At 39.7% G+C, this 16,034-nt stretch overlaps 1 protein-coding gene across 1 annotated transcript; it reads right to left on the bottom strand.

Annotated features, from left to right (window-relative positions):
- Positions 1-6,198: 6,198 nt before the first annotated feature.
- LOC125473512 (putative glycine-rich cell wall structural protein 1) lies at positions 6,199-6,851 on the bottom strand. The gene is made up of 3 exons (XM_048576421.1): positions 6,749-6,851; positions 6,559-6,629; positions 6,199-6,438 (listed from the first exon to the last, which is right to left on the bottom strand). Exons 1-3 carry the CDS (start codon positions 6,849-6,851, stop codon positions 6,199-6,201), a joined length of 414 nt encoding a protein of 137 aa, XP_048432378.1.
- Positions 6,852-16,034: the final 9,183 nt, after the last annotated feature.

Here is a 16,034-nt window from a genome sequence, read left to right as displayed (position 1 = left end):
TTGGATCAAATTTCAATGACTCGAATGCATTGATTAGTAGGCTTAGATTTATGGAATCTGGAGGGGATCCGGTTCCATATACAACTCTGCACCGCCATATCCCCGCAAACGATCTATTTTAAAGAACAAAAAGATAATCCTCAAAAGCTAATACCAAGATAAAAATAAGAAAAAGCCACAGAACCCCACGAGGTTGAGGTGCATGCAAAGGCAATCCATTGCTATAAGGTAACTTAGTTAATCTCCATTTCTCACTACTACAAATTATAATTTTGCCGACAAAGCAAAATGTTGTCGGCACAAGAGTCATTTCTCGACAAAAATTTTAATTTGTCGTCTGAACACTTATGCCAGAACTAATTTACAACGCCAATCTTAGCCGAGAAAATTGGAACGTTAACCGACAATCATTTTGTAGGCGTAAATTCGATGCCCTGACGAATTTTGTTTTGACGAGTAAACTCTGGTCAAAACTTTTCCCGCTATATTGAAATATTGGCCGATGATGTGAGGCAACAAAGTATTTCATCGGCAAATTGAGAAGAAAGGCAATAAAGTGTGTCATCAACAAAGTGATAATACATCTACGTGATAAGAACAAACTTATCAAATTCAAGGCATTCCTAACCTATTTTGTTGGTTCACATCCCCCAATTGCTCATGATCTCCCTCCCATATTCTTCATTCTCAGCGCACCATTTGATTTCACTTTCATAAGAATTCCTACTTACCTTGTAACACTTGGCAGGGTCTTTCCTGCTCAGAAACAATTTTGATGATCCTAAATCCCTAAGTTTATATATTAGGGCTCTCGCACTCTTAACTGACTCTCATTCACGTCTCTGCCTCTATCATCTCTCTCACTCTCATGATCATCTCCATAATTTTGCAGAAGCAGCAACCAGGCTTAACGATGAGGATATAACCAAACTATTTAATATATTGCTCAATTATAGTTTGGCTCAAGACCTTTAGGTTATCATTACTTTTTGTTCTGATTTTTTCTTGGTCAGGGCATGTTATTGGTCGGCTCTTGTAACTTAGGGTGCACTACAAATTGAAGTAAAGTTTTTTATTTGGATTTTTTATGCGTCAATTTCTTTGATTTTTATTCTTATCAAAGAATTCCAAGGCACTGCATATATGTGTTTACATTTAACTTGAACTTGGTTCTTTTTGTTTTTTTCTTGTAGATGCCAATGATTAGCCAAAACAGGAAACGACCTCTTTTGTCAACAAGAATCCCGCCTCTGCCATCCCAGTCACCGTCTACATATGTTATCGGAGCTGCTCTTCCTACTTTTCGTCAAGAGATTAATAGGCCTGATATTTTGAGGCAAACTTATCTTTCTCACACACAATCTCATTCTATGGGTGTTGCAACCAGGAGTGATGCTCCGCAGTTAGAGCCAAGAAGCATTGATCCTCCATGACCTGGGCGGGAAAACACCATACCTTTTTCACCCTGTACTCGTTCCCAGACCATAAGTGGTGTGAGTGGGACCTCACTTCATCGCACTCAATCCCAACCCGTAATTGGTACTAGGGAAACTTCTTATCAACATCGAGACGCAGTAGGATCCCAGCTTGATGATACTCATAATGATTTACCTATTGAAGCACCTAATAGAAAGAGAAGTGCAGTTCGTCATCGACACGGGAGTAAGAAATTAAAAAGACTAATGTTATATACCATGATGAACAATGTCACCAATTATCATTGCATATTAAAGCATTTTTGCTTTTCCATTGTAGGTGTTAATGGTTATGTACCAAACTTACCAGATGACAGACTAGTGCGCAGGGCATGTCGGTTGGTTAAAACCAATTGTATTGTTCGTATTACGCAAGTAAAGATCAATGTCGTTATAGACCCAGTGCATAGGCGAGCAACTGATAAAGTTGTTCATAGCTTGTTGGCATGTGATACAGGGGCCTACTGTTCGCCAACACTACCCAAGGAACATGACATATTAGAAAAGAATGTCTAACGAGTCCAAGTTAGACCTCGTGTCGAAGATCACTGTGAGTGGAACCATTAATTTAAGACATATACTTTGTAATAATCTCTATAATGACTTGAATTTTACTTTAGAAACATAATGTATTTTGTTTTAGTTTTGGTTTGAATTTTATTGGAATAAAATCACAACTTGTTTTTAATTATCTCAGGTGAACTTCGACTTGGACAAAAATATTAAAGAACCTCACCTGAGATAATTAAACAAAATTACAAGGACCAAAAAATTTCACTCGTTTTTAATTATGGGGTTTTTGAACATTAGTCCTTGCAAAAGATTAAAAAATAAATAAATAAAATAAAAACTTGGTACTAGGTTACATATTCAATTTAATCCCTTATAGTGTACTTTTACCAAAATTTATATTCAATTATTTTTGTTATTTAAATGTGTATTTTTATTTAATCTCTCCACATTAAATTTTAATTTTATTAATATGCACATATTTAGTTCTTTAATTATAAATGAACATAAATGAGAAAATATTAAAAGAAATTTGTGATACAAAAATATATAAATACACAAGTGTACAGAAATGACTATGCCAAAATACATAAAATTGACTTTTTTGTACCGAAATATTTGTACCTACATGATTGTAACAAAATATTTTATAATGAACCTAAATGTATATACCGAAATGTATTATATTGAATTAATGTACCTAAATGTCAATACCGAAATGTATGTACCAAAATGTATATATTGAAATATAGTATATTGAATTAATGTTAATCCTCAAATGTGTGTACCAAAATGCACGTACCAAAATGCATTATATTGAATAAATTTACTTACATGTTTGTATCAATGGATATACTGAAATACTCAAATGTATTAATTTACCGAATGAAGAATATACAAAATTGTTATCGGAATATATATTATAAAATAATTAGTTGCCTAAATGTAGAAATTAAAATATATTATGATGAATGAAATGAAAATTAAATTTAAATGTAATTAATACATTAAAATAAGAATAAAAAGATAAATAAAGCATCAAAATATAAGCAATAAATGAGATGATTAAATGTACTAGGGACTAAAATTTGATTTTAATCTTACACAAGGTTATAGTGTTACATCCCACATTACCCTGGGGAGTGGATCCTATAAACCTTATATGTATATTCTCATCTCTACCTAGCATGAGGCCTTTTGGGAGCTCACTAGCTTCGGGTTCCATCGAAACTCCGAAGTTAAGCGAGTTCGGCCAAGAGCATTCCAGGATGGGTGACCCACTGAGAAGTTCTCGTGTGAGTTCCCAAAAACAAACCCAAGAGGGTGTGGTCGATGCCCAAAGCAGACAATATCGTGCTACTATGGAGTCGAGCCCGAGATGTGGTGGGGACCTGGGTCGAGATGTGACAATTTGGTATCAGAGCCATTTTGCCGTGTGGTGCGAGTGTGCCGTTGAGGACGTCGGGCCCCTAAAGAGGTGGATTGTTACATCTCACATCGCCCAGGGGAGTGGATCTTATAAGCCTATATATGTATATTCTCATCTCTACCTAGCACGAGGCCTTTTGGGAGCTCACTGGCTTCGGGTTCCATCAGAACTCCGAAGTTAAGCGAGTTCAGACGAGAGCATTCCCAGGATAAGTGACCCATTAGGAAGTTCTCGTGTAAGTTCCCAGAAACAAAACTGTGAGGGTGTGGTCGGGGCCTAAAGCGGACAATATCGTGCTACAGTGAAGTCGAGCCCGGGATGTGGTGGGGGCCCAGGCCAGGATGTGACATATAGTCTAAAAATCTTTTTTTTTTTAAGGATTAAAATGAAGTTTTCTATTTAATTATCTCAGGTGAACATCCCATACTATTTTGTCATTTTGATTCTTATTTAACAAAAAATTTCACACAAAGACCAAAATGATTGATGATGAACACACTCAAAGACCACTTCTATTGATTTCAAATCTCAGTGACCAAAGTGAAAAGTTAACCAATCTCTATTGATTTCCAATCTCATTTTTTAAGGATTAAAATGAAGTTTTCTATTTAATTATCTCAGGTGAACAACCCATACTATTTTGTCATTTTGATTCTTATTTAACAAAAAATTTCACACAAAGACCAAAATGATTGATGATGGACAAACTCAGAGACCACTTCTATTGATTTCAAATCTCAGTGACCAAAGTGAGGAGTTAACCAATCTCATGAATCATTTTGGCTAAAAAGCCAAGATAATATTATGAATTATCTCCCATAAAAATTGATATACCCGCGATGACACATTCAAATTATAAAGTAACTCCATATTAACAAAGAATCTGGGCTACGTCGTACAATACGTTAGTCAAATAATTAGTATCGAAATCGCCATACATATGAGTCAAATTTTGGCCTCTTACTTACAAGTAGAGATAAATATACCATTAAATAGTTATTGCTAGTGACAAATACTAAGTAATTTTAGACTTAATTGTTAATATGCACCACAAGAAAATTACAAAAAGATCAGTAAAGTGAAACTTTCTTATGCTTAAATATAACATCCCACATCGCCAAGGGGAGTGGATCCTATAAGCCTTATATGTATATTCTTATCTCTACCTAGCATGAGGCATTTTGGGAGCTCACTGGCTTCGGGTTTCATCAAAACTTCGAAGTTAAGCGAGTAGCACGCGAAAGCAATCCCATAATGGGTGACCCACTGGGAAGTTCTCATGTGAGCTCCCAGAAACAAAATTGTGAGGCATAGTCGGGGCCCAAAGTGGACAATATCGTGATACGGTGGAGTCGAGCCCAGGATGTGACAATTTGGTATCAAAGCCTAACCCTGGCCGCGTGTGCCGACGAGGAAGTCGAGCCCCTAAGGGGGGTGGATTGTAACATCTCACATCGCCCAGGGGAGTGGATCATATAAGTCTTATATGTATATTCCCATCTCTACCTAACACAAGGCCTTTTGGCAGCCCACTAGCTTCGGGTTCCATCGGAACTCCAAAGTTAAGCGAGTAGCGCGCGAAAGCAATCCCATGATGTGTGACCCACTGGGAAATTCTCATGTGAGCTCCCAGAAACAAAACCGTGAGGGCATAGTCGGGGCCCAAAGTGAACAATATCGTGCTATGTTGGAATTGAGTTGTCACATTCCGGCCCGGGCCCCCACCACATCTCGGGGAATTGTCACATCCCACATCACCCAGGGAAGTGGATCCTATAAGTCTTATATGTATATTCTCATCTCTACCTAGCACGAGGCCTTTTGAGAGCTCACTAGCTTCGGGTTCCATCGGAACTCCGAAGTTAAGTGAGTAGTGCGCGAAAGCAATCCCATGATGGGTGACCCACTGGGAAGTTCTCATGTGAGTTCCTAGAAACAAAACCGTGAGGGCGTAGTCGAGGCCCAAAGCGAACAATATCGTGCTAAATTGAGAATATACATATAAGGCTTACATGATCTACTCTCCTAGGCAACGTGGGATGTTACAATCCACCCCTTTTAGGGGCCCAACGTCCTCATCGGCACACTTCCGACCAGGGATTAGCTCTGATACCAAATTGTCACATCCCGCCCTGGGCTCGACCTCACCGTACCACGATATTGTATGCTTTGGGCCCCGACCATGCCCTCATGGTTTTGTTTCTGGGAACTCACACAAGAACTTCCCAGTGGGTCACTCATCCTGGGATTGCTCTCTCGCAAACTCGCTTAACTTCAAAGTTCTGATGGAACCCAAAGCCAGTGAGCTCCCAAAATGTCTCGTGCTAGGTAGGGATGAGAATATACACATAAGGCTTATATGATCCACTCTTTTGGGCGATGTGGGATGTTACATTACATGTGACTCAAATCTTCTCTTAAATGCATTGCATCGTCTTATCTAAGTGACCACTCCTAACATATTTAGCTTAAGGACCCATTTGGTATTGCTTTTTTCACCAAAAATTACTTCATTTTAAAGTTAAGCAGTAAAAAAGTGTTTGGTAAAAGTAAAATATGAGCTTATTTTAAAAGAAATGGCCTCTAGATAGTAACTTTTAAAAGCAACCTACAGGATGCTTTTAAAAGCTGCTAATAAAAAGTAGAGTTGAGCCTGTTATACATATTTCAATTATTGTAATACCTTCATTAATATTTTAAAGATGACATTATTTGTCTTCCACACACATTTGATCCCTTAGAGAATAAAGTAACCATTACGACCTACCACTACAAACATTAACATTACATTATCAACGCATTACCACCACTATTGTTGCCATCACTATAACCATAACCGCAACCACCACCACTGTAGCCATAACCATAACCACCATTATCACCACCATCATTGTCGTCACCACCACCACCATCACCATAATCGTCACCACTACCACCACCAGCACTACCACCGTCCATAGCATCATTGTTACCTCTACACCCTAACCACCATATCCTACTAGTAGCACCACAACCATACCTCCACTATAACCACAACTGCCACCACAACCATAACTGCCACCACCTGCACTACTATCGCCCCTAGCACCATTGTTACCTCTAAACCTCAACCATCACATCCCACTATTAGCACTACAACCATACCTCCACTATAACCACAACCGCCACCACTGCCGCCATAACCACAATTGGCACCACCTGTATTACCACCGCCCCTAACACCATTGTTACCTTTATAGCACAACTAAAATTGGCACCATCGACATTGCCATTGCCCCTAGCACCATTGTTACCTATACACCCTAACCACCACATCCCACTATTAACACCATACCTCCACCATTGCTGCTATCATCACCACCATCGCAACCACCACCACCCTTACCACCAATGTCCCTGCCACTACTGTTGTATCCCACTCTTACTATTATGTCCATTTTGTTATTGTATATGATATACACGTATTTATTACATATGTGATCTATTATTTATATTTGCTAGTGCTTCATTTAGATTAATTTGGAGTTAATTACTATACTTTTGTAATTTATATGTATAAGGATGTGTATTGATAAAAAATGAAATTTAACAAGGTTTTGACACTTACTATATGTTTTAGTCTTCCTAATTACTTTGGCTTCATCCATTTAATTAATTGTTATTCTATTTGTAGGTTGAAGATGAATAGGTGGGTTGATTTTTACTTATTTGGAGCAAGAGCCAATAGTTTCAAAGGAGGGCTTTTCAACTTATTGGAGAAGGATGAATCAAATTCACTTGCCCAAAACCAAATTCCAGTATGTGGCTTTTAAGTGAGGTAGTGCAAAGGACAATTGATATAGAAAAGGAAGGATGAAAAGAATTAAAGAAAGATCGACAAGATGATTACATGAGGCAATGGAGATATCTCAGGAAAGAATCTCAAATTGATTGGAACTCCTATTTTTAAGCAAACTTGGACTAGAGGCACATATATTAAAGGGAAGATACGAGCGATAGAGAGGGACTTGGACTTCTTCTGGCGTGGTACAAGGCAGCGGTAGAGTAGCAGCAATTTGGTTTCTCTTCTTCAGTTTTATTTTATGCATATTTTTCGTAGAACTACTATGAATTCGTCGTTCATGGACTTCTAAACTCTTAGCTAAGGCTAAGAGGAAGCCCTACTTATGATTACTCTAGTTATTTGATTGTTTAATTCGTGGATTTTAGATTGAGATTAGTCTTGATTCGCTAGTTGAATTGGAATTTTGATATTTTGGTTACTTGTGCTTGACCATAGCCCAGGATTTTGATATGGAAATTATTTGCATATGAATTTATTTATGATCATGAATTGGATTCTATCAATGCTTTGAGAATGAAAATTATGAACTTTTATTTTGATCTGATCGTAGACGTATATTGGTTTGTGTGACTTCTTAGAAAATTAGATATTTGTTTGACGTGACCAAGTTGATAAGTAGTTAATTTGTCACATCCCGGCCCGGGTGGGACGACTTCCCGGGCCCGCTCCACCACCGTAGCACGATATTGTCCGCTTTGGGCTTACCATTCCTTTACGGTTTTATTTTTGGGAACGCGCGAGCATTCCCAGTGGGTCATAATTTGGTATCAGAGCCTAACCCTGGTTGCGTGTGTGCCGACGAGGACGTCGGGCCCCTAAGGGGGGGTGGATTGTGACATCCCACATCGCCCAGGGGAGTGATCCTTAAATGTATATTCTCATCCCTACCTAGCACGAGGCCTTTTGGGAGCTCATTGGCTTCGGGTTCCGTAGGAACTCCGAAGTTAAGCGAGAAGGGGGCTAGAGCAATCCCATGATGGGTGACCCACTGGGAAGTTGCTCGTGAGTTCCCAAAAACAAAACCGTGAGAGAATGGTAAGCCCAAAGCGGACAATATTGTGCTACGGTGGCGGAGCGGGCCCAGGAAGTGATCCGCCCCAGGCCGGGATGTGACATAATTTGTTTCTCATTGTTCTTAATTGATTTCTACTTGTTTGTGTATACCGGACCATGGATATATGGATTGTAGGAATAGTTGAGTTTAAGCCTGACCACGGTAAAATTCACATCTCTTTGAGGAATTATTGGCATGTGTACCTGATCACGAACATATGTACGGAAGTTGTTTCATTAATATGATAATTCATGGATTTACAGTTGGATACTGGGGTATGATAATTAGGGGTGGAATCAAAGCCTTAATGTTTTCCTACATTTTTTTCAATCATATTTTTTGTTTAATCATTGTTGACTTTAATTCTTCTTCGACACAATTCCAATCTTCGTTCCAATTTGTTAAGTAATAGTTATATGATTCAATTGGTAATTTAACCCCGGTGGATTAGATCACGTATTTACACATTTCTACTACAAATGATTCGTGTACTTACGAGTAAAATTGGTTTTAATTAATCTATTTATTAGGTTAGTTTACATTCACATCTGTATACAATTATATTACTTTTACATTAAATTTTATCAAACGCTTTTGAACTGCTTTTCTTACTCACAACAATTTTAAAATACAGTTTACCAAGCACTCATCTGCTTTATTTTACAGTTGATTATTCTTAAAACACAGCAAAAACAGTTTTTTTTATTTTTTATTAAGCACAGCAATCCCAAACTGATCCTAAGAACCACGAAAATTTAAAACCCCTCATCCCGACTCATAGTAATTAACAAAACTTGTATTAGAGGGCTTTTTTTATTAGGAAAACTAATAAAAATGACTTGGAAACTTTGAGTTTTAATAAATAAAAAATCATGTAATACTTTTATTTAATGGTTAGTACAAAGCCCAATATTAAACAAGTTCAATTAAAAGGGCTCAACCATATTAAAATATTGATTTCTTGATTTTGCCCCTGACGTTTTTAGGTTCTATTAGTTTTGTTTTCTGTTAGTTTAGTCCTTTCGAAGAAAACCATAGCACATTCGGTTTGAGAGGTTATGGTAAATCCAAGATGACAAGAAGATGACAAAGATAAAGCATGAGAAGATGATGGGATCCAAGTTTTGGGTGCAGCATTGATTTTAATGGAGATGCGATGAGGCGGTGGTGTGGTGCCACGGTGAATCACACCCATGAATTAAACTAGGATTATTTTAAAAATCAATGAAAGTACGCCCACCATCTTTTGTCACCCATATTATTTTGAGTATCAATTAAACTGGGATTATTCTAGGTGTGATTCATGGTGGGTGATGTAATTTTCAAAATTCTAACTTTTCAAAATTACATCTGGGTATGATTCCTTCTAGCTTAATTTTAAGTTTTGGGATCCAAGGTTTAATTTTGTTGTTCATGGTGATGCGGTGTGGGGGTGATATGGTTTGCAGCCAGAAATGTGAAAAAAGAGGAAAAAGATGGTTCGGAAAGTGAAGAAAGCATAATTACTGCACTTTTTATTTTATTATACCTTCATTTATTTGTTTTGTGGTGGGCCTATTTTGCTTGTATTATTAAGACTTATACCTTTATTTATGAGAACTATTATTAGCACTTCAAAAATTCTTCTACAATACTCATAAGTGTATTTTTCTTTCCATCTATAAAAAGTTTGGAGTACCAAATAATATTTTTAGAGTGCTAATAACAATTCCCTTATTTATTTGTTTTGTGGTGGGGCTATTTTGCTTATATTATCGAGATAGATGACGTGTACAACAATTTTCATGAGACTCACTTGGATGACAAGTCTGCTTAACATTTCTCATTTTAAAATATAGAATTAATACTAAAATTTGGAAACTTGTCAAACTGAATAAAGTGTAGCATTTAATTAAGCATTTTACTTAGATTTTGACACACATGCTGAGAGAGAGCAGGAGAGAAGTCACCCTTTCAAGTGGGGTTCCGATGTCTTTGCTCGAATACAAAAGAATATTTATGTAGTATTTGTTGAACATAAGTCCAAAAGTGTGATTACATGTTCTTGTTTGTGATTTGGCGAACATAATTTTGTATTATTTATGGAACTTCTCATAACTAAATTAAAATAATTCTATTTCTAGAACTACTGCGAAATAACGCATATTATTTCTGAAATTACAGCGAAATAACCCACACTATTTCTAGAACTAAACCAAAATAACTCACACTATTTATGGAGTGGAACAAAATAAACATTATTTGTAGAACTATAGCAAATTACTCACAATATTACTGAAATTGAACTGATATACTCACACTATTTCTGGAACTATTGCAAAATAACACACATTATTTCTGAAACTACAGCAAAATAACCCACACTATGTCTGGAACTAAATCAAAGTAACTCATACTAGTTTTGGAACTATAGCAAAATAACTCACACTATTTATGAAACTAAACTAAAATAACCTATACCATTTCTGGAACTAATAATCCACACTATTTATGAAACTAAACCAAAATAACCCATACTATTTTGGAACTACAACAAAATAACCCACATTATTTATGTAACTAAACCAAAATAACCTATACTATTTGTGGAATTACAGCAAAATAACCCACATTATTTCTGAAACTAAACCAAACTAACTCACTATTTTTTAAACTAAGCAAAAAAAATGGGGATGATGTGCTCAGCTGACACACCCCGACCGAGGTAGGAGCGTGCTGGCCGTCACACGAAGGCGACGTAGCCATGTGCACGTGCGGAAGCTAATAGAGTAGTAATATAAAAGTACGAATAATTAAAAACTAGCATTCTAGTATTAGGATAAGTGCTAGTTAGTGTGATACAAATTCAGAGCAGGTCTATAGCAGTCCAAATAAAATAACAACCGTAGTACGCCCGAAGGCGAACCTACAATGTAGAGTGTCTGTCAGAACGCCGAAAAGCTCGCAAGGGAAACCACCGCAACGGCTAAGCTACTAGAACCTGGAGGGGCGCAAAACAAAAGTGTGAGTGGGCAAAAACAAAGCTCTTTGAAAACCATTTAATAAAACACAATCTAACCCCTCGCCGTAAAACCTGTATACTTCCCAGAAAATAACATATGTACGTATGTATAGATATACTCAAACATGCTCAAGGGTATGCCAATCATGTTCAATATATGCTATGTCAAAATCTCCTAATGATATGCCAGTGCTCAGGTGTACATCGTATCAATCACACAATCCTCTGGCAGCCGGAGTCACCTAACGTGACCTGTACGGCTGTATATAGAGCTCAAATGTCAATCTCAATAACTAAACCTGCCCACGAGTCGGAACCACCTAAAGGGTCTGTACGACAGGCCTGGGTGTAACATGTATACACGCTCTAGTGCTACGATCACGTGAAGGCTGTGCGAATAATCGCGGGTCACCTACGAGTCGGAACCACCTACTGTGGTCTGTACGACAGGCCTATGCACCTAACTTGGATCCAAGCTGAGCGTATGGTGCGGAAGGTGAACAACACGTGAAGGACTGTGCCCTACTCTGGGCGGGAGCACTAACACCGGGGGTGCAGGTTATGAGCTCTCTAAGCATCTCTAAACGCTATGTAATGCAATCGTTAATTAACGCTTACCTGGCACTTACCTATGCCTCCACAGCACCCACACATAAATATATGTAACATATGCATATGTATATGTATGCCACAAATAATGCATGCAACGATGCATACACGATAAATAATAAAGTACATGGCATAAGGCAAATAACCCTTTTTAAATCAATTTCTGGGAATATAAATGTATATAGGTATATACGGAAAACAAAAGCCCACTCACTGGTATGTAGAAGGGTCGTAGCCCCCCTGCCTCGAATGTGCACGCTCGTCCTCGGGATACGTGTCACCTATATGCGAATTAACTACAAAAACGTTAACTTTAAAGCATATAACCGTCCATTCAAAATAACTTCTCATACATTGCTCAAAATGGACAAATGAATATACCAACGTGACCTACACAACCTCACGATCACAACCATATTTTTAAAATAATTTTTGGACCACGCACGCGCCCCCACGCGCCTGGAATGGCACGGGTCCACGCGCCCCCACGCGCGGCCACGTGCACGGCACACCGACGGAATATTCCGTTGACTGACGGAATATTCCGTTGACTGACGCCGTTAGTCCTGTAGGAATATTCCGTTAAGTCCAACGGAATATTCCCCTGTCTTCTCCGGCGAGCCGCCGCCGCCTGCGCCGCCGCCGGCGCCGGAAAACTGGAAATTTTTCAAACTTCGTTTTCTCACTCGTTTTTCAACCATTTTTCACGTTCTTTATACCAAAATGAAGCTTAGGACTAGTAGAATCACGTTAGACTACTTTTAAGGCCTAAAAATCAAAGAATCTCACCTGCAACAACGATCCAAGTTCGGCCAACTTTGAAACTAAGCTTTCCCGACGTCCAAATTCACCCAACGAAGCATTCCCAAGCTCCTTGAGGTCTCTGTAACACAACTACAAGCTTAAAAAGCCCAAAAACACAATGTATAAAACTTGCATGAACAGTACTCAATTCGGCCATTGTTGAATCGACGTGAAAACGAAGTATTCCTCACCTGAAAATGGTATGGTTGAGCTCGCCTCGACCTTACGAGTTGAATGGTGTAGCTGGTTTCCACGATCTGTTAGGATTGTGTGGGTTGTGGGTTTGTCCGTACGTTTTCAAAGGGAAGGAGGAGAAATGGAGCTCGGGGGAGAGAGAGAGAGGAAAGTCAGAGGGAGAGAGAGAGATAGCAAGTGTGAATGTGTGTGTGTGTGACCCCCATAGCTGTCCACACCACACAAAACACCAAAAACCTAATAGAACAAACTAGGGGTAAAATGGTCATTTCACACGTACGGTTCGATCGTTTCGGGACGGGATGTCACAACCTTCCCACCTTAAAAGAATTTCGTCCCGAAATTCAAAACAACCAAACAGCAGCCCCTAATGGCCAAAGAACAAACGAGGGTACAAATCCCTCATTCGACCTTCTGTCTCCCACGTAGCTTCCTCGACGGAATGGTTCCTCCACAAAACCTTCACTAATTTCACTGTCTTGTTCCGCAGAACCTTTTCCTTCCAATCGATGATCGTCACCGGTTCCTCGTCATACGTCAAGTCTGGATTAATTTCTAACGGTTGAGGAGGTATCACATGAGATGGATCAGCAACATAGTGTCGGAGCATAGACACGTGGAAAACGTTATGCACTCTGGCTAGCTCCGGAGGTAACTCCAACCTGTAAGCTACCTCACCAACTCGCTCTACGACCATGTATGGTCCGATGTACCATGGACTTAATTTTCCCTTCTTCCCAAATCTTACTACACCTCTCCACGGCGAAAGCTTCAAAAATACCCAATCTCCGACTTCGTACACCCTGTCTGTAGCATGCCGATCCGCTAAACTCTTTTGTCTGTCCTGTGCCGCTTTCAAATTAGTCTTGATTACCTGGACGTTCTGGGTAGTCTCCTCAACAATCTCCGGACCTACTAAGACCCTTTCTCCGACTTCTGACCAACACAACGGTGTACGACAAGCTCTACCATACAAAGCCTCAAATGGTGCCATGCCAATACTGGAATGAAAACTATTATTATAGGCAAATTCCATCAAATCCAACCGCTGGTGCCAAGCATCACCAAACTGCAACACCGAAGCTCGCAGCATATCCTCCAAAGTCTGTATAGTTCTCTCTGACTGTCCGTCGGTCTGTGGATGATACGCCGTACTATAAAGTAATCTCGTGCCCAAGGCTTCTTGGAAAGCTACCCAAAACTTCGATGTAAATCGTGGATCTCGATCCGAAACAATACTCACAGGGACACCGTGGTACTTCACAACCTTCGAGATGAATAACTCCGCTAAACGGCTCAAAGAATACTTCTCTCTCACTGGAATAAAATGAGCCGACTTAGTGAGTCGATCAACGATCACCCAAATGCCGTCAAAGCCATTATGTGTACGCGGCAACTTGTACACAAAATCCATGGTAATATTCTCCCATTTCCACTCGGGAACGGGAAGCGGCTGCAATAATCCAAACGGCTTTTTCCTTTCCGCCTTAACCTGCTGACAAACGGCACACCTACTCACATACTCGGCTATCTCCCTTTTCATACCCGGCCAATAATAAAATGGTCGAATGGTATGGTACATTTTAGTAGCTCCTGGATGCATGGCGTAAGCCGAGATATGTGCTTCATCCAGAATTTCTTTCTTTAAATCCACGACATTCGGCACGAACATTCTACCCTCTAGCACCAACATGCCATCCGAATCACGAACTCTGAGGTCTCGCCTCCTTCCTTGCTCTCGAGCTTGGATTAATTCTTGAGTCTGCTCATCAGCTACTTGAGCCGCAAGCACCCGATCGACTAAGATAGGCCTAACCTGAAAATTAGCAAGTAAAGCCACATCTCGGTCTTCAACTTCTAACCTCACTCCTGTAGCACGCAAGTCCGCCAAAAGAGGAATACGGCTTGCATACAACGCATTAATGCGGCCTTGAGACTTTCGGCTAAGTGCATCAGCAACTACATTCGCACGACCAGGGTGATAATCAATCGTACAGTCGTAATCGCTGAGCAACTCCAACCACCTCCGCTGACGAAGATTAAGTTCCTTCTGAGTAAAGAGATACTGGAGACTCTTGTGATCTGTAAAGATCCTGCACTTTTCTCCGTAAAGATAGTGTCTCCACAACTTCAACGCAAAAATGATAGCAGCCAACTCCAAATCATGTGTAGGGTAATTCATCTCATGAGGTTTCAACTGCCGCGAAGCATAAGCAATCACCCTACCCTGCTGCATCAATACACATCCCAAACCATTCAAGGAAGCATCGCTATAAACCTCGAAATCACCGCTATCGTCTGGGAGTGCCAAAACAGGTGCATGAGTGAGACAATGCTTCAACTGTTGGAAACTCTGTTCACACCTATCATCCCACTCAAATTTAACATCCTTCCTTGTTAACCTCGTCAGTGGTAAGGCAATCACCGAAAAATCCTTAACGAATCTCCGATAATACCCTGCCAATCCAAGGAAACTTCTCACCTGGGTGACGGTTCGCGGTTGCTCCCAATTCTCTACCGCTGCAACTTTCTGAGGGTCAACCAAAATACCCTGAGCAGAAATGACGTGCCCCAAGAACGCAACTTGGTCTAACCAGAACTGGCACTTGCTAAACTTAGCATATAGTTGGTGTTCCCTCAACCTCTTTAACACCAAAGTAAGATGTCGAACATGCTCCGCTTTCGACTTAGAATACACCAGAATATCGTCAATAAAGACAATGACAAATCTATCCAAGTAAGGCTGGAATACTCGGTTCATCAAATCCATGAAAGCGGCTGGTGCATTCGTCAACCCAAATGGCATAACCAGAAACTTGTAATGACCGTAACGAGTCCTGAACGCCGTCTTAGGGACATCATCCCTACTGATCTTCAGCTGATAGTAACCAGACCTCAAGTCTATCTTAGAGAACACGCAAGCACCTCTCAGCTGATCAAACAAATCATCGATACGAGGCAAGGGATAACGGTTTTTAATCGTCACCCGATTGAGTTGCCTGTAGTCGATGCACAGTCTCAAGGTTCCATCCTTCTTCCTTACGAATAACACTGGAGCGCCCCAAGGTGAAGTACTAGGCTGAATGAATCCTTTATCCACTAATTCTTGCAGT

This window comes from the organism of the source record quoted next, unplaced genomic scaffold (assembly GCF_019419815.1).
Source record: "Pyrus x bretschneideri cultivar Hongxiangsu unplaced genomic scaffold, Pyrus_bretschneideri_v1 Contig9, whole genome shotgun sequence".
Lineage (NCBI taxonomy): Eukaryota > Viridiplantae > Streptophyta > Magnoliopsida > Rosales > Rosaceae > Pyrus > Pyrus x bretschneideri.
This window is presented reverse-complemented; position numbering and strand designations above follow the sequence as displayed.

Coding starts and splice junctions, on each gene's coding strand:
- LOC125473512 (XM_048576421.1), bottom strand. CDS start 6,851: ATGGACATAATAGTAAGAGTGGGATACAACAGTAGTGGCAGGGACATT. Junction 6,630..6,748: donor TGATAGCAGCAATGGTGGAG/GTATGGTGTTAA, acceptor CAATGGTGTTAG/GGGCGGTGGTAATACAGGTG. Junction 6,439..6,558: donor CGGTTGTGGTTATAGTGGAG/GTATGGTTGTAG, acceptor TTGTGGTTATAG/TGGAGGTATGGTTGTGGTGC.